The sequence below is a fragment of the Osmia lignaria genome, chromosome 11 (assembly GCF_051020975.1).
Source record: "Osmia lignaria lignaria isolate PbOS001 chromosome 11, iyOsmLign1, whole genome shotgun sequence".
Classification (NCBI taxonomy): Eukaryota; Metazoa; Arthropoda; class Insecta; order Hymenoptera; family Megachilidae; genus Osmia; species Osmia lignaria.
The window spans coordinates 2012226-2038305 of NC_135042.1; the positions used below are offsets into that span (position 1 = coordinate 2012226).

The 26080-nt window shown below is 39.5% G+C and overlaps 1 protein-coding gene across 3 annotated transcripts in view; it reads right to left on the reverse strand.

Annotated features, from left to right (window-relative positions):
* Positions 1–26080, reverse strand: part of Invadolysin (leishmanolysin-like peptidase, invadolysin) — a 1079802-nt gene that overhangs the window by 178906 nt on the left and 874816 nt on the right. For all 3 annotated transcript variants that reach the window (XM_076690814.1, XM_076690812.1, XM_076690813.1), the window contains exon 9: positions 2705–2930. In XM_076690814.1, the coding sequence (XP_076546929.1) occupies positions 2705–2930 (226 nt within the window). The remainder of the gene's footprint in view (positions 1–2704; positions 2931–26080) is intronic.

The window sequence follows — 26080 nt, forward strand, 5'->3', positions numbered from 1 at the left end:
CCTCGTCAGTGCGTAGCACTTGGAGATAATCTCAGGCGAGGCACTCAAAGGAGGCTATATTTAGTTTCTTTCAAATAATAAAGTCAACCTTCCTAAGAACGATTGCGTCGTCGAAACTGCGTAGTTATAAAGACTTCGAAATTTGAGACCGTTAAGGGAGATGTATCGTAAACATTCCCATGCTAACCGTGTAGTACTGAAAAGATACGATTTTTGTTTTACCTCGACTAGCAGGATACCTCTCCTACCTGTAATAGGTGCGTCAGTCGATCCTTTCACGCGAGAATATAATGCAACGTTATAAAACCATAAAAGCGACTTGATTGAAATGCATGAAAGAAAGAATGATCGAGCGAAGTAAGAGGTATGCGTGACAACCACTGAGAATTTGAAAACGACGACCAACGTTCAAGAACGTTCGGAACAAGGGTTGACTAGGGCAATAAACACGTATTATAACAATTACCAGGCAACGGAAATCTGCCGAGCGTTTGAACAAAGAATGTTCTAGAATAGGTTAACAACTAATTACGCGTAGACTCGCGTTGAAATACATGCGACATTGCCAATCAATAATTAACTAACGATAAATTATAGACCGCCGTATTCTCTATCACGTAAATCCGTAAAACGCAAATAATGAATATTATTTAATGATTAGCAACAACCTAATTAACGCGAGATGAACACCGTTAATGAAAGCGTTCCATCGATACCAATAAATATATTGAATATTCTAGACTAATAAGTCGTAATAGCCTCGTAGTTTAAAACATTAAATAAAATCAAACTAGAATATTCATCGAATATTCATAGAATAGTCATCGAATATTCCAGAAATTGCGGCGCACGAAAATCGTTGTAGCGCTAGAGAAGATAGAAAGGAATAGACAACATTAGACAAGGCTGGAAAGAAAGGTCAAGAAGGGATGAGAATTCGGGAAACGCGCGCCTCGACAAACCAATACGGGTGGGCCTTCTCCTTCGACGCGTATCATGATTTGCTAAATGATGTTCCCCCTTGGGGTACCGATTACGGGTCGAACCCTGAGACATCGATCGCTTGACTGAGGCAAATCACTCTTCGTCGAAAAATCGTAAGGTACGTGACGGGGAGCCCGTGTTCGCGTAGAGATGTAGTTGTCGACAAATTCGCGTAATTGATCTGCTCGACAAAGTTCCTTCGCGTAGCAAGGCAGAGTGTCGAGATTATGTTTAATTCGTGTTTTGCGGCAAGGACTCATATGAATACGTTAAATTTCACACTTTCAAATTGACTATTTTTCTCTTTTGATTTTAAACGGTTCGTAATTAATTATTTTCTTTTCTCGCGTCGGGTTGTAATTTCGTTTCGTATTCGCATTGTATCGTCTCGTTTTAATCCGCAAATACCATAAAAAAAGGCCTATCGTGAACGCGTAGTGCGGGTGTGACATTTCTTCTCATCTATTCTTCGCCTTTTCAAATTCCAAACAACATCAGCAATTACAAAGCAATAAATTATATTATCATATATCGTTATAACATCAAGTTCGGTGAGTTGTCTATTTTATTCTATTAATACGATGAATCTGTCTAATTGTGAGGCAAAACGGGCGATCTACGTGACCGTCAGTCTTGAAGGTATTTCCTCTAGATCGTTCCGTTCAACAAGTCGTTAAGGTATTGATAATTGTTTTCATTATTTTTTTTTTCGTTCCATTTAATTTGATGCAATTTCTAATTAATCAAACAAGGGACGGCCTACGAGACCGTCTGGTCCTGGAAATATTCCCTGGGTTCGTTTCCCTCAGTTTCAGAATAATCAGTTGCGAATAAATTACATTATAAAATTCGGTTGCTTAAAGACCTCGTCGTCGTTCGAATCTGATCGCGTATATGAAAACTGATTTAAACTAGTCTTTTCCGATAAGCGATCTTCACCTTTGATTATTTAAAAACATATATATATAATTCATCTTTCACTTATATTTTTTACAGCTCGTACCTTTTGTCAAACAAACACTTTCCTTACCGATTGTTATGTTTTGATATATTACTTATTTTCCTGAAATTATATTCTTTGTTGCACATATTCAGTTTCGATTTAATTCAAACATCAAACACATTCCTCATCACATTTCACGCCTACCAACTTTGCATAAATTCATACGAAGGGCCCATACGGGACTAGAGTATCAACGAACTCAGTAGTAAATCCAGTATCGAAAATTTACTGTCTTTTTAAATTGTTCTGAACATAGAGGACGATCGCAAAAGCGGTCGTCATATATGATCAGGACTGGTGGCAGCGCTAATACCTTTCTCAACCGCGCAATTAAATAATAAACCAAATAAATTCAATATAGAAAATAAGATCTAAAAATAATCTTAATTTTGTACGTTGCACGCCGCCTCTCGCTCGCAACGTAACAAGCTCAACCTTTAGAGGGTGATTTCACCGCTTAAGAGTGAATTACCGCAGCTAAAAAAATACGTATGTATCATAGAATACGTATGTACGTATTTTTGGCTATTTTTAAAATCTGCACAGTTTCATCAAAATCGGAGTCTAACTGCTCGAGACTTTTCCTTGCAAGTTATAAGAATTACCCGAATTAAATAGAATTACATTGGAGTAAGTTAGATTCAATCCTGCAACATCTAGATTACAGTCCGTCTCTCATTTTGACGCAAAAGCAGAAACTGTCAACTGGAGGCTTACCTCAAATACTCGTTTTTCCCAATGCGTTAATGCTGTACCATCTTCCCCCTGATCCTCCAACTCTGCACCTTCTAATTCCGGGCAATTGAAGTGAGCTCTAACCTCAGCACGAACTTTAGGGGTAACTATTATTTGCATAGTTCTTTCGACGTAGCCATCATGCACTTGCCAGGATGATCTGACCACAGTTTTGATAGTATTTTCACTCCACTGATGTGTTTGTAACCTACAGATAATTAACATAAAATATTATTAATATATTTGTTCATGTAATAACAGATTCAAGTTCAAAAATGTAAAAAGATCGATTCATTTTTTTTTTCCATTTTTCGAATTTTTGGACTTTTGAAAATGCATGTATAAATGAGCTGTTTTTAAATTAAAAAAATTTTCAAAATTATAAGCACTTAAATAACGCTGAACACGACATCAACACCAACCACTCGGTGCTCACGAGATCATTTATATTCAACTACGTTTGACTGTTTCGCTGCGACAGAATTCGCCGCTGTTGCTACTAGTATACAGGGTGTCTCAGCCGATTTTGACATCTTGATTTCCTCGGTATTGTGGCACGTAGTGAAAAATGTTTCATAAATGGTATCGAGTGGGGCATGTTCTGGTGTTATTAGCTTTTTCGTACGTAGACGCGTCAAGGATATATGAAGGTCAACTTTGTTTTTTTATATGGAATGGGGTACTTTTTTATGCATCAAACAATGCAGCTAGACATTCTTTATAAAAAAGTACTAAACCGAAATACAGGATCTAGTGCTAAACCGAATCGCGACAGTCAGCAAAGAGCAATACCTAGTGTGAGTGAACGATAAGTGTGAGACACGAGAACGAACAAGCGCCATCCAACACCTGAAGTCAGCGAAGGGTATGTGACAACAACGTCAGAATATACATATAGATTTGGATACCTATACAGGATGTCCCAGAACTGGGGTAGGAGCCGAAGAGGGATGATTGCTGAGGTCATTCTAAACAACGTTTTCCTTTGCCAAAATGTTGTTTAAGGCTTCGTTTTCGAGTCATTAACGAAAAACACTGGCCAATCAGAGCGCGCCCTTAGCGTGGGCCGAACCACAAGAGTGTTGGGTATGCTCTGCGTTCAAGCCGTGGTCGTGATCAAGTGCATCGGCACCACGTCGGTATGATAGAATTTGTTGGGCAAAAATTGTATCGAATAATGAATGAAAAAAAGAAAAGAATAATAGTATCGAATTATTGGTTGCTCATGAATAACGAATAAAGTAATGAATCGTTATTCATGTAAAATGAATAAATCGGATTGATCTAACACTTTTATTTGTTATACGATAAGAGTTTAAAAAGATTGAAAACACTTTTGAAAAAAATGAGAAAAACGAATACACGTTTTGGAAATGAAAATTTTGCATATAATAAAAAGAGGATTGAATATAAATGAAACTTACCAGTTCGTCTGTAAATGATCCAGCTGCAATGAAAATGGTTTTTCATTGAATCATTGTGCCGATCCTGAACATTCGAGGAGGGAACACGTTACAAAGAACAGCTGATCTACAAACGGGATCATTGAACTCACTCAACCACACCGTCACTATCACTTTTCACAGAATTTCACTACGTAGTCCAAAAGGGACCGATTCTTTCAACTAATTAAACATTTGTATTCATTGTCGCGTTGCTATTGCACTACGCACAAATGAAAAACGTAATACAGTATTGCCTCGAAATAAGCAAGTGGTCTCTGCTTCGAAATAAGCAATTCGCTATTCCCTCTTCTTTGTTTGAAGTCGCCTGCAAAGTGAGAGGTCCGAGAAATGAGTGAGAGGTCCGTGAAAGTAATAAATTTCATGTTCGACTGAGCAGTGACATCGGTTAGTAGAAGAAGTATGGAATATATATAATGCTTTCTCTGTCTAGTATATTTGCCTCGAAATAAGCGATATACTGCGAGAATGAGAGGGCATGCTATATTCTATCTGTTGACGAAATTCCCCAAGTCCACGCAGAGGAACAAAGTTGGCAGCGAAAATACTTCGCCGATACGTCGCTACCGACAGCGGCAGCACCTCACGGGTCCCTTTAGTTCACGCGGTCCCCTCTCTACCACGGAACCGGCACGCTAGACGCCATTACAAGTGTGATTTTCTCGATCACGCGACGTTGAAGTCTTTTAGCCCGCGTTTCGTTCTTCATTTAATATAATAATTTGTATGTTCTTGTCCGCACAGTGTGTTCTCGTAATTTCTGTAAATACTTATGTGTACTTTGCAAACTGTTTGCTATCGCTGTTGTATATATTTTCTACTTGTGTGAAATAAACTCTGTGTGTGTCGTTACTTGCGTGTCTCTTTATTCTGCTTGCTCAGACCAGATGAACTCGCTAACACTATCCTTGTTCAAAGAATAACATTGCTGCCCGGCCGATCACTTTATGATTTGCCGCTACCTCGGATCTCTCACTCGTTTCTCGTGTTCTCTATCGTCCCGTTTCGAGAACAAAGTCAAGCCGAATAGTATACCTGCTTCGTAATAAGCAACTGTTCGGTCTCGAGCGAGTTGCTTATTTCGAGGCAATCCTGTATTCCGCACTACTTCGTAACGTTTTCACGCCGATACTAGTCTTCCTTTCCAACTTCAAATCGGACTACTAGCTTCAGCGTCAGTGAAGTCTGTTTCGCTCTTTGTCTTTTTCTACAATCGGAAATAGGTCATGGTTCGTCGGTAACCGAGAGTAAGCGAGAGAGGCTCGTGTCGACACTTTGAATACAGCCGAACGTAGAAAAGGGTAAAGAGCAAAAAAAACCTTGCAGACGCTCAACCTAACAGTCTCATTTGAAGTTGGAAAGGAAGACCAATAACGTTGTGAAAACATTACGAAGAGCGCGGAATATTACATGTTTTTCATTTGTGCCCAGTGCAATAACAACGTGACAGTGAATACAAATGTTTATTTACCTGAAAGTATTGGAGCCTTTCGGACCATGTAGTGAAATTCTGTGAAAAGTGATAATGATCGTGCGGTTGAATGAGTTCAATGATCTCGTCTGGAGATCAGCTGTTCTTCGTAACGTGTTCCTTCCTCGAATGTTCAGTTAGAATGGGTAAGTTTTATTTACATTAATTTTGAATATTTTCGAATTTAACACGTTTATTAGTTATTCCATTTCAATCCTTTTTTTAATACGTGGAAACTTTTTTTATTTCCAAATCGTGTATTCGTTTTTCGATATTTGTTTCAAAAATGATTACAAAGTATTTTTTTATAAATTCCTATCGTACAATTAATAAAAGTGTTGAATCAATTCGATTTATTCATTCTACATGAACAACGATTCATTACTTTATTCGTTATTCATGAGCAACCAATAATTCGATGTACTATTATTCTTTTCTTTTTTTCATTCATTATTCGCTACAATTTTTGCCCAACGAATTCTATCATACCGACGTGGTGCCGATGCACTTGATCACGACCACGGCTTGAACGCAGAGCATATCCAACACTTTTGTGGTTCGGCCCACACTAAGGGCGCGCTCTGATTGGCCAGTGTTTTTCGTTAATAACTCGAAAACGAAGCCTTAAACAACATTTTGGCAAAGGAAAAAGTTATTTAGAATGACCTCAGCAATCATCCCTCTTCGGCTCCTACCCCAGTTCTGGGACACTCTGTGTATGTGTACTAAGTTCATTGAACGCCTATCCTGTATGCCGCATAGTGGGACAAAACGGCTTTTGGCGATAAAAATTCTGTAACTTCGGTTCTATTGGAAATATTTTAATGAAATTTTGGGAAGATTTGTCTACATTATGATACTTCAATTGTATCAATATAAATCATATTGAACTACAGGGTGTCAAGATATTCATGTATAAACTGTAGCGCGTTCAATATCCTTCACTTGTTAGACATATTGACTTAAAACTGTTAATAACTGTAAGAGAAATGGATATAATAATTAAGAAATGACAAGACATATGTTATCATAATATATTCATTTATATTTCTTATGATCTATACCAAATCATTCAAGAAAACAGTTTTGACAATTATGAAAATTTGTTATGGCATATTGCAAGGACGTACAATGTGGAAATTGTTGACAGGACACCGATCCGACATTATTTCAGACTCTTCAAAGAAAGGTGGAAAAGTGCTTATAGGATGGTAGCAAGATTCGAAGAGCGGAATCAGTTGCGGCTTAGTATCCGTATGATTTTAAAAACTGAAGAAGCATGTGCCACAGCGATGTATCAAGTTCTATCCACGTCCAATACAGGTAGAACAGTGAAACGTTTGGAGGATTGTTCAGAGGTGACCAGAAGACGGAAATTAAGAGAACATAATCAAAATATGTCTACTGATTTGATTAACCAAGGGCTGTGTCAACGATACAAATCAGAACGACAATACGAAAAGCCATCCATTCTTGAAGCTGTCGACAAAGTTGGTTCCGATCTTCTTAATGAAATGAAGAACACCATTCGGACTGCAAAAAACGCACCACGAAAATTTACAGCGGAGAAGAAGCTTTATCTTTGTTTTTGGACCTAGGACTTTCCAAAGATAAGTATACTGTGCTTCGAAACGAGTTGAAGAAGAGGAATCACGACGCGTTACCCAGTTACAACAAAATTATTCAAGCCAGAAGCAAATGCTTGCCCGAAATTGACAAAGTTACTAGCGTTTCTGCTAAAGTACTGCTTCAAAAGTTACTCGGTTCTACAATCAACGGAATTATGCAATTAAAAACTGAAAGTGAAATTGAAGCCTTAAATGACACCAACCTACTTTTAACGAGCAAATGGGGATGTGCTGGTACATCAGGTCAAAGCGAATATAAGCAAAAGTTAAGTGATAATGTCAATTCAATCATGACGGACAGTAATATGTTTATGGTATCTATGGTACCCCTTCGATTGCAATGTACCGATACTGATAGTCTGTTGTGGAAAAATCCTTGGCTCTCATCCGCACACTTTTGCAGACCCATTAAATTTCAATATCTGAAAGAAACGAAGGAATTGATTAAGACAGAAGTTCAATGTATGAGAAATGAAATTAATTCACTATCGCCTACGAAATGCGTAGTTCACGGAAGAGAAGTGTCAGTGTTTCATAAACTGCATTTGACAATGCTAGATGGAAAAGTTGCGCAATATTTAACTGACACGATATCCAGTTCCACCTGTATTATCTACCAAAAGAACCCTAAAGATTTTGATACCATGAGTGAGAAAGATGTGCAAGAAAACTATGAATATGGCCTTTCACTGTTACATGCAAGAATTCGATTCATGGAATTTGTTTTGTATCTAACGAGGGACATTACCCAGTCGACACACGCCGATTTTGATGCCCTTTGAGTATTATATAGAACTCAAAAAAATATTTGACACGTATTTTTTCTTATCGGCCATCGTCCATGCTGAAGGGATGAAAATAGCCCCCAAATTTGGGGTTGCAAAACATATTTTCTTGAATTTGTCAGGAACTATTAGGTGTAGGCGAAAAATTCAAAATGGAATTTGTGTGTTTTTGAACAGCAAATTCTTCTATGTAGCCATCTTTTTGATAAATTTATTTGTTTAAAAAATATATTGAAAACTAATCTATTTTTGTCATTTTTTTTGGTAAAATGTTGATCTATTTTCATAAAAATTTGTACAAGTAAACTATACATCTTGACAAAGAATGCGGATAAATTGGAATTTTTACGTTCACCGTCATAGTAGTTATTATTACGTTGCAAATTGTACTCACACCTCGACTCTGCTGGTCCTCTATAGCGATGTCTACGTTTTATTTTGATATAAATTTGTGTAATATCATTCAATTAATTTACACTATGCTTTGTTAATCGCTTCATGAGTAGTGGAAAACGGCATGACAAATAAAAGTACCGGCAATCGTAAAAGAGGTAAATACGACAGGCGTGAGGAATCTTGCTGTACGATTACTTTTATACCCGGCTGTATATTTAATCCTATCCTCGAAAGTAATGAATGATGAGTGACAGTATAAAAGCAGAGTCTTTACTTCAGAATATAAAACGCAAATGTAAATTAGCTAGCCAACAAAAGGAATATTAACTAGGAAATGTTTTAATGCTGCAGTTAAATGAATTAATTTATGATGGGTGCATTTGGAACTACAATTTGAAGAATCAACGTGGTGCGTTGTAATGTTCGAAAAATAATGTGCGTTGTGCTGAAATGTTCGTGGTGTCGACGGCATTTGTGTTTCATACATTTCTTTGAGAGTTTTCATTATTGTGACCATTATATAAGTTAGTATAGAATTGCATAGATGTATAAAAAATTAATTTTTATTTACTTTCACATTTCTTCTACTTCAAAAGTATTTGGAATGCACTATTAGTATCAGCTGTCGCTTCCTTATAATTACAACTTTTCAAACACTTTTTTCAGCACTTTTTAAAATTAAAAAACCAGTCCTTCTTGAGGGTACCAAAATCAGATCTTTTTAGAATTAATAACATCAGCTTTTCTCAGGGCTACCATACTCTTCTAAACGTGAAGCAATTTTAAAGGAACAACCACTCCTATTTCAACAAACCACTGGCATTCCCCACGCCTGTCATATTTACCTCTTTTACGATTGCCGGTACTTTTATTTGCCATGCCGTTTTCCACTACTCATGAAGCGATTAACAAAACATAGTGTAAATTAATTGAATAATATTTCACAAATTCATATCAAAATGAAACGTAGACATCGCTATAGAAGGCCAGCAGAGTCGAGATGTAAGTACAATTTGCAACGTAAAAATATCTATTATGACGGTGAACTTAAAAATTCCAATTCATCCGCATTCTTTGTCAAGATGTATAGTTTACTTGTACAAATTTTTAAGAAAATTAGATCTACATTTAACTAAAATCTCAACTTTGAGTTTGATTTTAAAAAAATGCCACAACTTGCCACATGTTTAATTATTACTGCAGGAAAGAGTGAACCTTCCTCTATCAGAATCTGAAAACATCGGGTGCACTTTTTTGCACTTTTTCAAGAAAATGGCGATTGAATGAAATTACACCCATCTTGGCCGCTGCGCGTGAAGATGGAAAAGCAGTAACAGGTACGATTATTATCCAGTTAACTGCCTTATTAACTATTATTATTAATCATTGCAACGTGTATATTCAGCATCCAAAACTTTATTTCGTCCTTGCAATATGTCATAATAAATTTTCATAATTATCGAAACGTTTTTCACGAATGATTTGGTATAGATCATAAGAAATATAAATGAATATATTATGATAACACATGTCTTGTCATTTTTTAATTATTATATCCATTTCTCTTCCAGTTATTAACAGTTTTAAGTCAAATTTTTGTTAAATAACATAAAATATGTCTAACATGTGAAGGATATTGAACGCGCTACAGTTTATACGTGAATATCTTGACACCCTGTAGCTCAATATGATTTATATTAATACAACTTAAGTATCATGATGTAGGCAAAAACTTCCCAAAATTTCATTAAAACATTTCCAATAGAACCGAAGTTACAGAATTTTGATCGCCAAAAGCAGTTTTGTACCACTGTGCGGCGCGGCGCGCCAATATTGAATACCGCTGGCAGCGACGTATGTTTTGCCGAACTATTTCCCTTGTAAAATGAAAACGAAAGTGATTTCGTAGTAAGTTCGCTTGATGCTTTTTGTAGCAGAAATGTTTTCTCTATCACGTACGATAATTAGATTTTCGCCTAGTCCCTTAGTTTTTGAAATAAATTGAAAAATATGAGCCAAAATTGGTGCGTTTTTAGTGTCTTCCTCACTTTGATCATTATTTAAACATATTTAAATGTTTACAACGTAATAACAATTTATATCGTTTTATTCGGGAAAGTTCACAGATTTTTCTCGTGTCAAAAACAACTGAATAGCTGCTATGGTAAAAGCACAAAACATCTCCAACGTTGAAAATTAAATTTTTTTTAAACATTCATTTTCTTAAAACCTCTACGACCTAGAGAGAAACGGATTTCAGATTCGTATCCAGCTCGCAAAAATCTATAAGAATTTCATAGTGGTGGTTACGAAATTAAAATGAAGTCAAAATTTGTTGTACAGTGTTATGGGGTGGGAATACAAGATTATATGATTATATTATGAGTGACCGAATGATATTATAATTTCTTGAACTACCGATGATAGAGTATCCAGATTTTAGTTTCTATGTACGCTTAACCAAACTAATCACCTAAGCGAGCCCGCAACTTTCGGGTTATCGCTACGCCTAAGCAAGGGGGAATCCCACAACGTTCAATTGGCAACGTTCAATGTGGGAAAGTGAATAGAAAAGTTGCTTGGGACTCACCAAGAGCTTAGCTGCACGGAAACGGTTATTAAAGGTTTTGGTGGACCGCTGCCTTCTCTCTGTCTCTTGCTCTCGACGCACGATTGATGGAAACAATGTGATTGATAAATGAAACTATGATTAAATGTCTTTATACTAATAGTTCTATTTGTAAATGAAATCAAACTTGAGTCTTTATTTAACGAGGAAAACTGAATCTTTTCGCGTGACACTGTTATTCACGAAACCCTGCTCGAAGTATTTCGAAATACCTAACGTTCCTCGCATGGAGACCGCGCACCTCGCGACTGTATGGCCGACTGTGTTCGCTATTGCACGCGATCGGTTTTTTATGGCTGAAAATGCTGCTTTTGCATGAGTTGAGAAAGAGTTCACTGGTATATTGACCCACTGAAACATCGCTGCGTTGGCACTGATATTTCTCATATTTTCGGCGCAGCGTTCCGAGAAGAAGAAGGAATTTGTTGATGCTGGTGACTCTAAGAAGGTTGGTCAGTGAACTGATTTCGCGGTTGCTAACCCGTTCGTAACTTTAAAACTTTTCTTGTCGGAACGTAACAACTCAACACACCCACATAAGCACAATGTCACAAATACAGAATACACCACATACATCCAGTAATAGAACGATTCACAGTAAACAGAAAAGATGAGGGAAGAGGATTCATCGACATCAAAATCCTAAATTACAAACAAACAGACATTTTGAAAAAATATTTTATAGAACGAGCAGAAACCAGCACCCTACAACATTACAATTCCGCAACCACACACACAATCCTATAGACTACACAACAGCAAAGGTGATTAAAAGAAACATTACGGAGCAAACATCCGTACTATGTAACACAGCCACAAGTTGACCAACAGGTATCCAACAGATGGCTAGAAAAAGGCAACATATGTAGTGAAACAGAAGGAGTCATGAAAACGATACAAGATCAAGTAATCAACACCTGGTAGTACAGTAAACACATCATCAACGACACCAATCCAACGTCAGACAAGTGTAGAATATGCAAACAACTCACAGAAACAATAGACCACATTATAGAATGCTGCCCAATACCAGCAAACACATAAAACACCAGAAGACCGGACAACATAGCGAAAATCGTCCATTAACAATACACACCACAAAATGTACTGGAAAATAACGAACATAAACTACATGTACTAGAACAGAAACATTACAACAAACAAAACAACACTACACACAGCCAGACATCACATTCATACACAAAGAAAAGAAAATAACACAACTGGTCGAAACATCCATACATAACTCAGCAAAGATACAGAAGAAAACAGGAGACAAAATTGAAAAATACATCCAATTGACTGAGGAAATCAAAGACCACTATAATATCCTGTAGCATCAGGACAAAGTAGAAATATCAGTTATACTATCAACTGCAAAAGTCAAACCACACAACATTCACGAGCACATTCACATACTAAAACTACATCCAACTATGTACATACAGTTGCAAAAATCAGTCATAATCGATATACAGGGTGTCCCGACTTAAGTGTTATAATTCAGTTATTCCGTAACTATTAATAATACAAAAAATTGTTAATGTGGGAATTGCACGGCAAAATCGGAACTATATTTTGGCCGAAGTAAAAAATGTTTTGCATTATTAGTTTAAGAGATATGATGGTCAAGTTTCGTTTTTCAAATGGAACTATATATATTTTTTTAGTTCATGTGATAGTGCTTCTCAAGACGAATTCATTAAGCTTTAATGTATACATTCGATTTTAATTAGTTTTCAAGATATAACGCTTACAAATTTACCGATTTTCAGTAGATACGTCTCAGTTTGAGTGGCAAGTAGTATAAAATAACTTTTAACAAAAAATACAGCCGACTTCAAAATGCACTAAAAAGTATGAAATAATTTCTATCTCATTTATACAAATACCCAAATTAATAAAACCTATTTACTCGTTAAATAGTATACTAAATACATTTCAACGATTTTCAGAGGCGGCGCAAAATTAAAAATACCTGAATATACGATGCTGCTAATAACGATTTGATAGGTTGCCGACGCCTGAACTAGGATCTTCCTAGTAAAAGAAAAGTTTTTAATTTTGCACCGCCTCCGGAAAGGTTGAAATGTATTGTATTTAGTATACTATTTAACAAGTAAATAGGTTTTATTATAAGTTGTTAGGTATTTGTATAAATGAAACAGAAATTATTTCATTAGAAAATAGAAATTTGTTGGATATTATTAACAACACTCGTTTTCTTGTTTTTCATTTATGGCGCCATTGTTCTTCTTTTATTTTCGTATGCATGGCCAGCGCCAGGAAATAGAATAGAAGAAGCACAGGCCAGGAAAGTAAAAGTATGTAATACAGAACAAGGAGCTTTGTACACCAAGGAAGTGAAAGATCAACCAAGAGGTGAATCTTTTAGATCGAGCAACCAGAAGTATGGAAATAAATATAAATGTAATTATTGCCACAGAATTGGGCATAAGGTTGCTGATTGTTAGAAGAAAAATACAGATAGAAGACAAAATTTTCCGCAAAATGATAAAAGACAAAGCTTTGTTCAGACTGATAGAAGACAAAATGTGCGGGTTAGTAAAAGGCAAAGTGTTGCGCATGCTGAAGAAACACTGTTGACGACCAATGTAGATCAGCGTGGTGCAGTATCCCAAAAAAGTGCTTTAAGTTTGGGTACACACATTTGAAGGAGCAATGATGACAGATGGGTTTTGGATAGTGGTGCTTCTGCACACATGTGCCACAATAAATCTTTGTTTGTAGATTTGAGACCAGTGACGGGTCAAGATGTTAAACTAGCGACCGATAAAATAATCAAAGTCCATGGATCAGGAACTGTATGTTTGAATGTCAGAAGAGGTAAGCATTTACAGAAAATATATTTGGAGAATACACTGTATGTTCCAGAGTTGAGGACGAATCTCCTCTCAGTTATGAAGGCAGCTGAAAAAGGTAGAAAAGTGACGTTTATGAATAATTATGCAAAGATATTAAATTCAGAAGAGAATCCTATAATATATGCTCAAAAACTTGGAAATTTATATTGTAATAGTTTATTTACACTCCCCTTGCGGGCTTGTGTGGCGCTTTTAACAGGAGCGTTCCCCAACCTTACAAATCTCTTTTACAAACTTTTGCACGCCCTTGCTACATACATACTCCCTTTTCCAACCTCCTCCCTTTCCTTGTCCCTTTCATATTTTCCTACCCTAAGTTTTTTTCCTTATTCCAGTGATCATCCATCCGCCTGAGTCACTTTAACTTAAATTTATCCGTATAACAATGTGCGCAAAAACAAAATTCTAAAGTGCCTATATCGAATATAAAATATAAAAATATAAAATATAAAGAAATATAAAGAAATTATGAAACATAACTTACATCCGCTAGCCTAAGCTCTACCAAAAATCTATATCTAAACAAATAAACCTATGCGTAAGAATGTAGTATGATAATAGAATAACAATGAGTAACATAAAAGTAAAATAAAAGTAAATTAATAATGCAGTAAAATGATAAACGATAAATGATAAACCATAGATTCGCTTGAATTAAGCTTATATGTAATACCAAAAAAAATAACAATCAGACTCCTCCCTTACCTACCCCCGCCTATCCCATACTGCTTTCTTACCCATATTCTTTTACTCCTTATTCACTCCTCTGAATATATTTAGCGCTCCATCTTTCTCACACTTTTGATCCACTAGATCACACTAAGATAAGATAGCTATAATACTACAACCGCAATTAACTTGCCACAGCCTGTGTTTTGTACTACTTCAGTCTTATATAAACACGCTTCCCCTGTCTAATCAATCTCTACTGGCACTTTAATTCTATTGCACTCCCTAACGACCCTGTCCCTTACCCCCTGCGCTCCTTTCCCCCTCCCATACTTCTTTGCTCTTCTGTTCCTTCTCCTTTCCCTTTTCCTCTTCTTTCCTGCTTCCCTCGGTCCTCTTCTCTTATCTTCGGTCCTTCTTCTTTATTTCCTGTCCATCTGTCTGCTGGCTTCCCATTTTTCTGCCCTCTCGTTCCATTTCCATTCTTCTCCTTCTATCCATATTCTTCTATTATTAAATTCCACCCAGTTCCCCTTTCTTCTTTCTTCTCTCGCCTTTTCTTTTATCCTCCACTTCATCCTTCTCTCTTCTTTTGAAAGATCCTCGTCAACCGCAACCCTCCATCTGTCCCAAATCCCATTTTTTGTCCATACCATTTCCTTTTTGCGGTCTTCATCTTCCAGTTCTGTCAATACTATATTTCTCCCCCCTTCTCCCACCCTTTCTGTTGCTCTTTTTATTACTACCTCTTGTCCCAGTTCTTTTTCTAGTATCTTTTTGATATATTTCAATCTTTCTTCTAAGTTCTTTCCCTCTACCCCCTTCCAAATCAAGCTTCTTTTTCTCCTTTCCTTTCTTATTTCTTCTATTCTTTCCTCCCATATCTTTTCCCACTCTTCTTCTCTTCTCATTGTTCCTTCTGTTTCCATTCTTCTCCTCCACTCTTTTTCTCCTTCCAGCTCGTCAACATCTCCCTCTGATCTTCTTCTCCATTTCTCCTTCGCTTCTTCTATTGTTTCTCTTCCATTCTTCTCTTCTTCTTCCTTTCCGCCACTATTTCTTTCCTTCTCTATTTCTTGCACTTCTATCTCCTCCTCTTTGCTAACTTCTTCCCTCTCTCTTTTTACTGCACTTTCGTTCCCCTCATTCTGGTTTTCCCACCCTCCTCCTTCTGCTTCATCTTCTTCTTCTTCTCTCTTGCATTCTTCTTCCCCCGGTCCTCTTCTCCTCTTCTCTATTTCTTCTGCGCTCTCCTGCTTTTCCTTCCATTCTCTCTTTGTTCCTCTTTCCAACCTCCAATCTTTTATTTCTTCTCTTAGTCTCCTTACTTCTTCTCTAATTCCTCTCAGCTCCCTCAGCACTTCCTCTTGGCTCTCCATATCGTTATCCTTTCTTCTCTTCAGTAACTCCCCTTCCCTCCTTATTAATCTTGTTTTACTTTTAATTTTTCTCTTTTCTTTCCTTTTTTAATCTTTTTCTTCCTTTCCCCTTTGCACAACTTCGCCAAGGTCCTTGATTGCTCTTTACCCTTGCTTTATACTCAGCACGTGCTTCCTTTCGTACCACGCACTTTTCCCGTCTTGCCAACCTATCTTTTCTTGTGGTGCCACTACATCTTTTCTTACACCACTTGGTTTTCCAGTGGTGCCAACCTTGCCTTTTCCGCTTCTTATATTTCTACTGCTTAGTATGCTCCCCTCTTCTCCTTTCCCTTTCTTCCTCTTCCCTTGCTTGCTCTTATCGTGAACTTCCTTACCGATCTTCCTTCCTTCACTGTCCGTCTCTTTCTTCTTTTCTTTTATTTCCTACGTCATCTGTTGTTCCTTTTCTGTCCTTCTTTCTTAGCATCATTAGTCGTTATACTTCTCGCTGTTTCTCACTCCGCGTCTCTTCTCCTTCCCCAGTTCCCGCCCTGTGTTTCTCTAACTGTTTCATCCATTCTTCTCCTTCCCCACTTCCTCCCAGCAGCTCTCTCACTCTCTCTTGCCATCCTTCTTTTCTTTCTTCTCCTCCGACAGCACACCTTTCCCATATGTGCTCCCATGTTTCTTCTTCCCAGCCACATAATCTACATTTCCTATCCTCTTCTTTTCCCCAGTATTTTGCCTCATTTACCTCGTTTCCCAATCTAAATTTGGCTACTCTTCTCCATCTTTCCTCCTTCCATCCTTTTTCCAGATAGCTCGGTATTCCTGGCTCTATAATGACCTTATACCACCTGTTATACCTCGATTCCGTTATCTTTTCCCACCTCTCTTCCTCTTGCATCTGCTTGTCTCTTTCTTCAAGCTCTTCGTAGCCCATCTCTCCACTACTTCTTTTCTCCTCCAGTTTCTCTAATTTCAGTCCCCTCTCTTCGAAGAACTTCTTCCTTTCTTCTTCCCATTTGCTACCCTCGCCCCTCCTTGTTTCATTTCCAATTACTTGGACCCAGCAGCTCTTCGCCAGTTCTCCCCCCCGCCCTTGCCATAGCTTTCTTTCGTAATCCCTCTTCCCGGTTCTCATTCTCATTTTCCATCTTTTCAGTTCTTCTCTTAGTAGATAACCTGGCGTCCGCCAGTCCACTCCTAATGTCCATCTCAGGAATCTCTCGTGTACCCCCTCTATCTCCCGCCGCTCCCTCCATCCCCATACTTCCGCTCCATATGCTATGATCGTCCATACTAGCTTATCCCACAGCCAAATTCTTCTCTTCCAGTTTTTTCCGAATCTTCTTTTTCCTATCCCCCATACTTGTCTCATCGCAATTCCTGCCTTCTTGATTCTGTCTTTTACCTGTAATTCGCTGCCTCCGTTTCTCCTGAATACATACCCCAGGTATTTGAACTGGTCTACCTCTTCTATTTTCTTTCCGTTCCACCACCACTCCACTTTCTTCCATCTTCCCGCCCCTTTTCTGAATCTCATTATTTTTGATTTCTCCTGATTCAATTCCAGCCTCTTTTCATCCAGGTACTTCTCTAATCTCCCTAGTAGCACCCTCATATCCCCTTCCTCCTCCGCCAAAACTACCACGTCATCCGCGTAAGCCAGAGTGTATATTTTCCTTCCTCCGATCTTTATCCCTCCTCCGCCTCCCTTTTTCATCTTCTCCTCCATATCTGCCGTCAGCAGGTTGTACAACAATGGACTTAGTGGACACCCTTGCCTTACTCCTCTTGCAGTCCAGAATGGTTCTGTTGTCCCTTCGCCTGTCCTTACCCTGCTTCTGATCTCCCTCAAGATCTCTTTTATCCTTTTTCTTAACCCTTCCCTTACGCCCCTTTCTCTTAGAGCCTCCATCAGGACTCCTCTATCCACTGAGTCAAAAGCTGCTCTCAGGTCTATGAACAACGCTATCACTTTCCCTTTTGCCCTCTTTATCTGTCTGTTTACCAGATAGTTTAATACGTAGATATTGTCCGTTGTTCCCATCCCTCTTCTAAATCCCGTTTGGTTTTCCGGCAGCATTCTCTTTTCCTCTACTTCCTCTCTCAGCCTTTCAGTCAGGGCCGCTGCATATATCTTGTATAGCGTGGGCATTAGTGTCACCCCCCTGTAGTCAGATGCCTGTTTCCCATCTCCTTTTTTCTTTATGGGTGCGATTATCCCTTCCTTCCATCCTTCCGGCCATCCCTCACCTCTCCACACCCTGTTGCATATTTTCCATGCCCAGTCCATTACTTCTTCTCCACCGTATTTCCACACTTCGTTGGGGATCTCATCTCCCCCTGTTGCTTTTCCGTCCTTTCGTTTCGCCACCGCTTTTCTTATTTCTTCTTTTCTTATATCCGCTTCCTCGTCCCTTTCTCGTTCTCTTTCTCCCCCCATTACTACCTTTTCTTCTGACCCGCCTAGTAGGTTAACGAAGTGTTTTCTCCAATCCTCTTCTTTTATACCCGTTTTCACTCTCCCCCCTCTTTTCCTCTCCCTATTTATTATCTTCCACACCTCGCCTTCTGTTCTTGCTTCTTCCACCTCCTTTTCAAAACTCTCGTTTACTTTTTCCTTTTTTGTTCCGCATAGTCTGTTGTATTCCTTTTTCGCTTCTCTATACTTCACTATCCCGACCCTCCCTTTCCTCCACTCTTTTAACACCTTTCTCACTTCTTTCTTTTTCTGCCTACATTCTTCGTCCCACCACCCTTTTTTCCTACGCGTTTTTGTTTCCTCCCTTCCTCTCTCAAGCCCCTTCCTGAACTCCCCTAGCATTGTCTCCATGTCCTCTTCTAGTTTTCCTTTTCTCATTTCCCTCCACACAATTTCCTTTTTAAACCTTTCTCTTCCCTTCTCCGACCAGTTTCCTCTCGCCGCTGGTCTTTTTTTCTCCCCTTCTTCCTCCTTCCCCACTCTCTCCCCTTCCAACTTCAGTATCATTGGGTGGTGGTCTGAGTCAACTCTGTCCCCTATCTCCATTCTTTTGATTCTCTCCTTCCCCTTTTCCTCTGCTTCCTTCCCCTCTATTACGTAATCTATCACTGTGCTTCTCCTTGCTCCCGTGTACGTGAACTCTCCTTCTTCATCCCCCCTCATATTCCCATTCAGTATTTCCCAACCTGTTCCTCTTAGTGCCTCTAACATGACTCTCCCCTCCGCATTTTGCTTTTTATCTTTTGATTTTCTTTCTCCCTCTTCCTCCTCCTCCCTCTCATCCTTCCTCCTCCCCCTTCTTCCCCTGTTCTCGCATTGAAATCTCCTCCTATTATTGTTATTCTTTCTTCTTCTACGTCTTCCATTCTTGTCCTAAGTTCCTCCATTTTTTCCTCTATGTCCGCGTTCACGTATACCCCCACCACTCTCCATTTCTCTTCCCCTCTCTTGAATTCTGCTGTCATTATTCCTGTCTTTTTCCCTTCCTTTATTATCCTTCCTTCTTTTCCCATCAGGTGCTCTTTCACCCCTATCATCATTCCTCCCATTGCCCTTCCTTTTTTATTTTTTCTTTCAGCCAGCTGTGCTTCCCATCTATATCCTTTTGGCAGCCGTCCTTCTATCTTCTCCCATCCTTTCTTCTCAAGCCAGGTCTCCATTAAGACTACCACGTCCCACTTCATAATCGTATTCCAGAAGTCTTCATCTTTATTTCTGATTCCCGCGCAGTTCCAAAACCCTATTTCCCACCCCTCCCTTTCTTCCTCTATTCTTTCATTCTTTTCTTTTTCTTTCTTTCTTTTCTCCCCTTCTACCCTTTCCCCCCTCTTCTTCTTTCTCTTCTGCTTCTTTTCTTTTCCTATCCCTTTATCCCTCTTTCCCCCTCTTTCTCTCTTTTCTTCTTCTCCCACTTATCCCACTCGCTCCCCCCTTTTATCCCTCACATTACTTCCCCCACGTTGTTCGACCCCCTATTTTTCATACCATTCTCTCCCCTGTCCGTCCTTCAGGCACTCACTGTCCTCCTCCCACCTCCACCATTTCCCTTCTATTCTGATTCTTCCATAATCCACCCATACGTTCTTTCCTTTTTCTCTTTCCTCCTTTGCTATCCTTCTTAGCTTCCATTGTATCCTCCTTTTTTTCCATGTTAAGTCCTCTTCTATTCTTTCATCCCTGCCTTTCAGCTCTTTCTTTCTCATCATTACGCTTCTTTTCTGCTCTACTGTCTTCAATTTTATTTGAACCATGCTTACTTCTTTTCCCCCTTCCCCAAATCCTGCCGCTTTCACCTCCTCCACCGCGTCCTGGACCCCGATTGCTTTCATTATCTCCTCTGCTTTCTCTTTCATCTCCTCCCTTTTTATTCTCACCCCTTTAATTATTATGTTTTTTCTTTTTTCATCTTTTTCCTTCCGTTCCCACCTACCCTCTAATTCTCTCAATTTTTCCATTATTGTATCTTCTTCTTTCCCTGCCCTCCTTTCCTCTTTTGTACCCTGTTCCATTTTTTGAATTTTCTCCTCTAATTTATTCCATTCGTCGTTCTCTTTTTCCTCTTTTTCTAATTCTTCCACCTTTTTTCTGAGTCCTTCCACTTTCTCTTCTAGTTCCCTCCTTTGCACCATCCACTTATCCTCTCTCTTTTTGATTTCTTCTTTTAGATTACCTATTTCCTTTTCTATTCCCTTTTTCACTCCCGCTATCCCTTCCCTCATTTCTCTTCCCTGGTTCCTTGCGCTTTCTTCTATTTTCTTGCTCAGACCTTCTCCCAATTCTTTAATCATCCTCTTCATCTGTCCAACTCCACTTTCCTCTTCCACCCGCTCTTTCTTCTTCTCCGGCGATCTTCCTACCAAACTGCTCGCTCTAAACATCCATCCTTCTACTTGCGGGTCACGCTCTCCTCCTTCTTCTCTCCCCTCCTCTTCTTCCGCTTCCGTTTCTCTTTTCCTTTTCCAAATTTCTTCTATGCTCGTCATGTTTCCCATGCTTATGCTCCTTTCTTTTTTCAGTGCTGCCACGTTGGTCGGTCTGCCTCTTTTCCCGCCTTTGTCAGCTTTTCCTAGTTCATCCTTCCCTTCCGCGATTTTTCTCTTTTCTTTTGATTCCTCTGTTCTGTCCTCCATACTTCCCCCTTCCCCTTTCTTCTATCTCTTCCTTACCTACCGGGGCTTCTTCTGTGTCACCTTTTTCCCACCTGTCCCCCAGGTATCTCTCTCCGTTCCCTCTTTCCTCCCTTCGCGCTCTTTCCCAGCCTTCTCTCTTCCTAACCTCACTTCCAACGATTTTGCTTATCGCCGATTTTCTTCTTACTTCACTTTCTTTAATATTGACCTTATCTGTCACTCTTTTCCTCTCTTACGTACTCCCACTTTCTGTTGACCCTAAACCTTTTCTTTCTCACATTTACTAACTTTTCACTCTCTAATCACTCCAGCTATCACGTCGCACGTTCTCTCCCAATTCATCTAAATAACATCTCAACTTGGAAATTTATATTATGTTAAAGAAAAAAAGGAGCAGGAGACAGCTATGTTTGTCTCATTCTCAAACGATTTACTGCTGTGGCACATGCGTTATGGTCATTTGAATGAAAACGACTTAAAGAAACTTGTAAGAATGGACATGGTAAAAGGTTTAAATTTTAAATCCAAAGGAGAAATGCCATTCTGTGATATATATGTAAAATGCAAACAAACAGTATTGCCGTTTAAAACTTCTACAAATAAGAGAGTTGTAAAGACATTAGATTTAGTGCACTCGGACGTTTGTGGTCCAATGCAAACTTTGTCGAATGGTGGATCTCGTTATTTTATTACATTTATTGACAAATGCACAAATTGGGTAGAAGTGTACTTCCTAAAATCTAAGGCAGAGGCTAAAGAAGCTTTTCAGAAGTATAGGGCTAAAGTCGAAAAACAAACTGAAAGAAAAATAAAATGCCTAAGGACGGACAATGGTCTAGAATACTGTTCTGCGGATTTTGATAGAATATTGGAAGAAAATGGAATAAGAAGAGAGAAGTCTAGTGCGTATACACCTCAACAAAATGGGACCGCAGAAAGGATGAATAGAACACTTGTAGATATGGCCCGAAGCATGTTACATTCGTCAACTCTGCCAAAAGGTTTCTGGGCAGAAGCTATCTCTACAGCTGCATATTTGAGAAATAGGTGCCCTTCAAAGAAATTAGATTCAAACACTCCGTTTGAATGTTGGTACGGATACAAACCGAATGTATCTTATTTCAAAACGTTTGGATGTAGGGCGTTCATGTTGTTAAAAAGGCCTGGCAGGGATAAATTTGAACCAAAAGCTAAAGAATATGTTTTCATAGGTTACTCGCAAGAATCAAAAGCCTACCGGCTATGGGACTCAAAGGAAAGAAAAGTACGTATAGCACGAGACGTCAAGTTTTCAGAAAAGCTATGTAATAGACGAGCAACCGAAAATGATATCGCTTTAACTGACAAACAAGAAGAAAAAGAAGAAAGCGATAGTATAGATCACGAAGAAAATAATGAAATAAATGATGAGGAAACCCCACATGATGAGTCAATTCAGGAAACTCCAAGGAGAGGGCCTGGCAGACCAAGGATTCTAAGAACAGGTTTAAGAGGTAGACCCAAGAAATTATATAATTATATGGAAAATCAAACTACACAAGAAGCGAATATGTTGTATCAAAAGGAAGTAGATCCAACGTACGTGGAAGCAATAAGTGGTTCAAATGCTGAAGAATAGAAAATAGCCATGAAAAGAGAGTTTGATGCGTTGAAACGAAATGGAACTTGGACCTTAGTCAAACGGCCAAGGAACAAAAATGTAATTGGAAGTAAATGGGTTCTGAAAACCAAATATAATGCAGACAGTACCATTGAGCGTCGAAAAGCTCGACTAGTAGCTAGAGGGTTCTTCCAAAAATTCGGGGAGGATTACAATGAAACTTTCGCTCCCGTGGCAAGGATGAGCTCAATAAGGTTGCTGATGGCACTAGCTATAGAACACGACTTGCAACTTTATCACCTGCACATAGTGATGGCATACATAAACGGAACACTCGAAGAGGAAGTGTACCTGGAACAGGCAGAAGGGTTCCAAGAAGGAGAAAACGAGGATATGGTATATCGATTAAACAAATCCATTTATGGATTAAAACAATCAGGACGTCAATGGTCGATAGCTTTGGACGAACAATTACAAGCAATAGGTTTAAGAAGATTGAATACCAATAAATGTATGTATGTTTTAGAAAGTAAGACTGGTTTCCTTATTTTATTAGTATATGTGGATGATTTAATTGTTGCAACGAATTCAGATGAGCTATTTGTAACCGTTAAAAGAGGCTTATCTAACGCGTTTGAAACCAAAGACTTGGGACCCTTGAGCTATTGTTTAGGTATTGAATTTGAAAGACATGAAGGTCAGGATCAATAATTATGAAACAAACTAATATAGGCAATAAAGTATTGTTGGTACTGACGGCCAGATATTCGACAGCCGAGCCGACCGATATGATGTCGGCTATTTTTTTTGCAAAGTAAGGAAACTAATTTTCAGCCACAATAGGGCATTTAGATTTTGACTGACCGAGGGTCCGAAATAGCCGCACCATAAACCTGGTCTCCGTGGCGAAGTACATGGGTCAACGTGCCTAGCGAATTTCCCCTCAAGCGCCTAGATTGGGAGGGAGATGTCAAGGGCCTTAGGAATTCCTTGGGAACACCTAATTGGCGGAGGCGAGAAACGCCTACTATCGGCTAACTTTAAAACCGTGAACGCGAACGGAAAATGTAGGTGTTTTGACTAAGATTTCAACAGAGCTGGATCGAGAACGATCAGCGAAATATTATTAAAGATATAATAACTGTGTACTCAGAGTGATTTCTTCTGTTACCTCCGAATCCCTCATTCGCTCATACCATCCTACACTAAGTATATTCGAGATGTACTGAGAAGGTTCGGTATGGAAAATTCGAAATCGGTAGCCACACCGTTAGATGGAAATGTAAAATTAAGCAAGGATACCGATGAAAAGCAAGTAAGCGTTACTTTATATAGATCATTAACTGGATCCTTGATGTATTTAAGTGTAGCTACAAGACCCGACATTAGCCATGTAATTAGCAAATTGAGTGAATTTAATAACAACCCTAAGGAAAGTATCTTCAAGGAACGCCATCTTTAGGTTTGGCCTATCGTAAAACGGGAAAGCCGATATTTGGTTTTGTCGACGCTGATTGGGGTGCTGATGTGGATGATCGATTATCGTACACAGGATATGCTGTGATAATGAGTGATGCGGTGGTGTCCTGGGAGTCCCGCAAGCAAAAATCCGTAGCACTGGCCAGCAGCGAATCGGAGTATGTAGCGTTGTCCGAAATAGCTCAAGAATTAGTATACATGCGAAGTTTATTAAAAGAATTGGGTTTTATGGAATCTGATGCAAAAGCCACGTTAACATATTGTGATAATCAAAGTGCGCTAAATATAGTAAGAAATCCAGTGCAACATGCGCGAACCAAGCACATCCATATTAGAAATCATTATGTACGAGAGGTATTTGCTCGCGGTGAAATAGATGTATCGTATGTTCCTACCGAAGAAAATATTGCTGATATTTTGACCAAAGGACTATTTGCTCCTGCGCACAAAAAATGTAGAATAGGATTAGGTCTTAAGGAATAAATAGTTTAAGAAACTCGTGTTGAGGTAGGTATTATTGACAACACTCGTTTTCTTGTTTTTCATTTATGGCGCCATTGTTCTTCTTTTATTTTCGTATGCGTGGCCAGCGCCGCCTTTTTCTAGCTCCTCTCTGTTCAATTTTTTTTATTAACCGTTATGTTTAAAAACCCACGGTCTGCGACCAACATGCAGAATAAAGTACGTATAAAGATGCGACGACAGCCGCGGATCGGCGTCGTGCATCACGGGCCCCCACCGCGGCGGCATCCCCACTCCCGGGCGATTAGAGTATAAGTAGGACCGATCGATGCGCGGATCGATGAGTTGCCTCGGGGTTTCGGCCCCGAGGGACCCTCCTCGGAGGTCCGGACCGGAGCACCAGAGCTCTCGACGCCATGGCTGACCTGGCGAAGAGATCTCGGGCCAACGGGCCGTAGCATTGCACTACGCTACGACCTGGCAGCTCCCATAGGTCCAGCGGCCGTAGGCGCCTAGCCTCGTCAGTCCCGTGGTTGACCCGGGGTGACGAAGCTAGTGCGCGTTCATAATCTCTGCCGGTGCTTCCGCGGGGATTCCGAACGCTAGCTTACTCGGCACCGCATTGGCAGCCGATTCCGTCCAGCTTTGTGGCGCTACCCAGGCTGGCCAGGATTGGTCGTCGACTCGTTCGCTGTTCGGTTCTATCACGGCGTACGAGAAGACGAGCCGCGTGAGGCAAGCGAGCAGCAACTCCACCGCAGCGCGAAACACCGCAGCGCGATTTAATAAACACCGTCGGCCCAATCGGGCCAATCCTATCCCGACTCTGCGTTTGCGTGCGTTTGCGTTCTTCTGCGTTCGCGCTCCGTTCAGCGCTTTCACTCCGCGCTCCGACATCGCGCCGTTAGTTTGTAAGACCGCGTAGCAACGGCTACGAACCGCGCTAGAATTAAGGCCGCGTAATTTCTGTGACGGACCGGGTTCCGACCGTAGCTCTTAAGTCATGTACACTAGATTTAAGGTTTGGCTCCACGCGTCTAACCACCAGACGATATTCTGTTTGTAGCTACCGAGGCAGGAGAACACCGCCGCCCAGCCAGCCCGGCGGGAGTAAACGCCGTGCTGTACGTCAAGTTCCTTGAATAAATATTTCTATTTTTGATAACAACACAGCCTCGTTATTTACCGACCTGTTCCCAAGCGAACCCTGGCACGGGGAAACCGCCGCGGTGCGCAACGCCGTGCGCACCGAACCGACCGGCCCCGTTACAAAGAGATTTAGTTTTTTTAATCAAACGCCCTGATAAAACCAACAAAATTATTTCATTAGAAAATAGAAATTATTTCATACTTTTTAGTGCATTTCGAAGTCGGTTATATTTTTTGTTAAAAATTATTTTATTTTACACTTT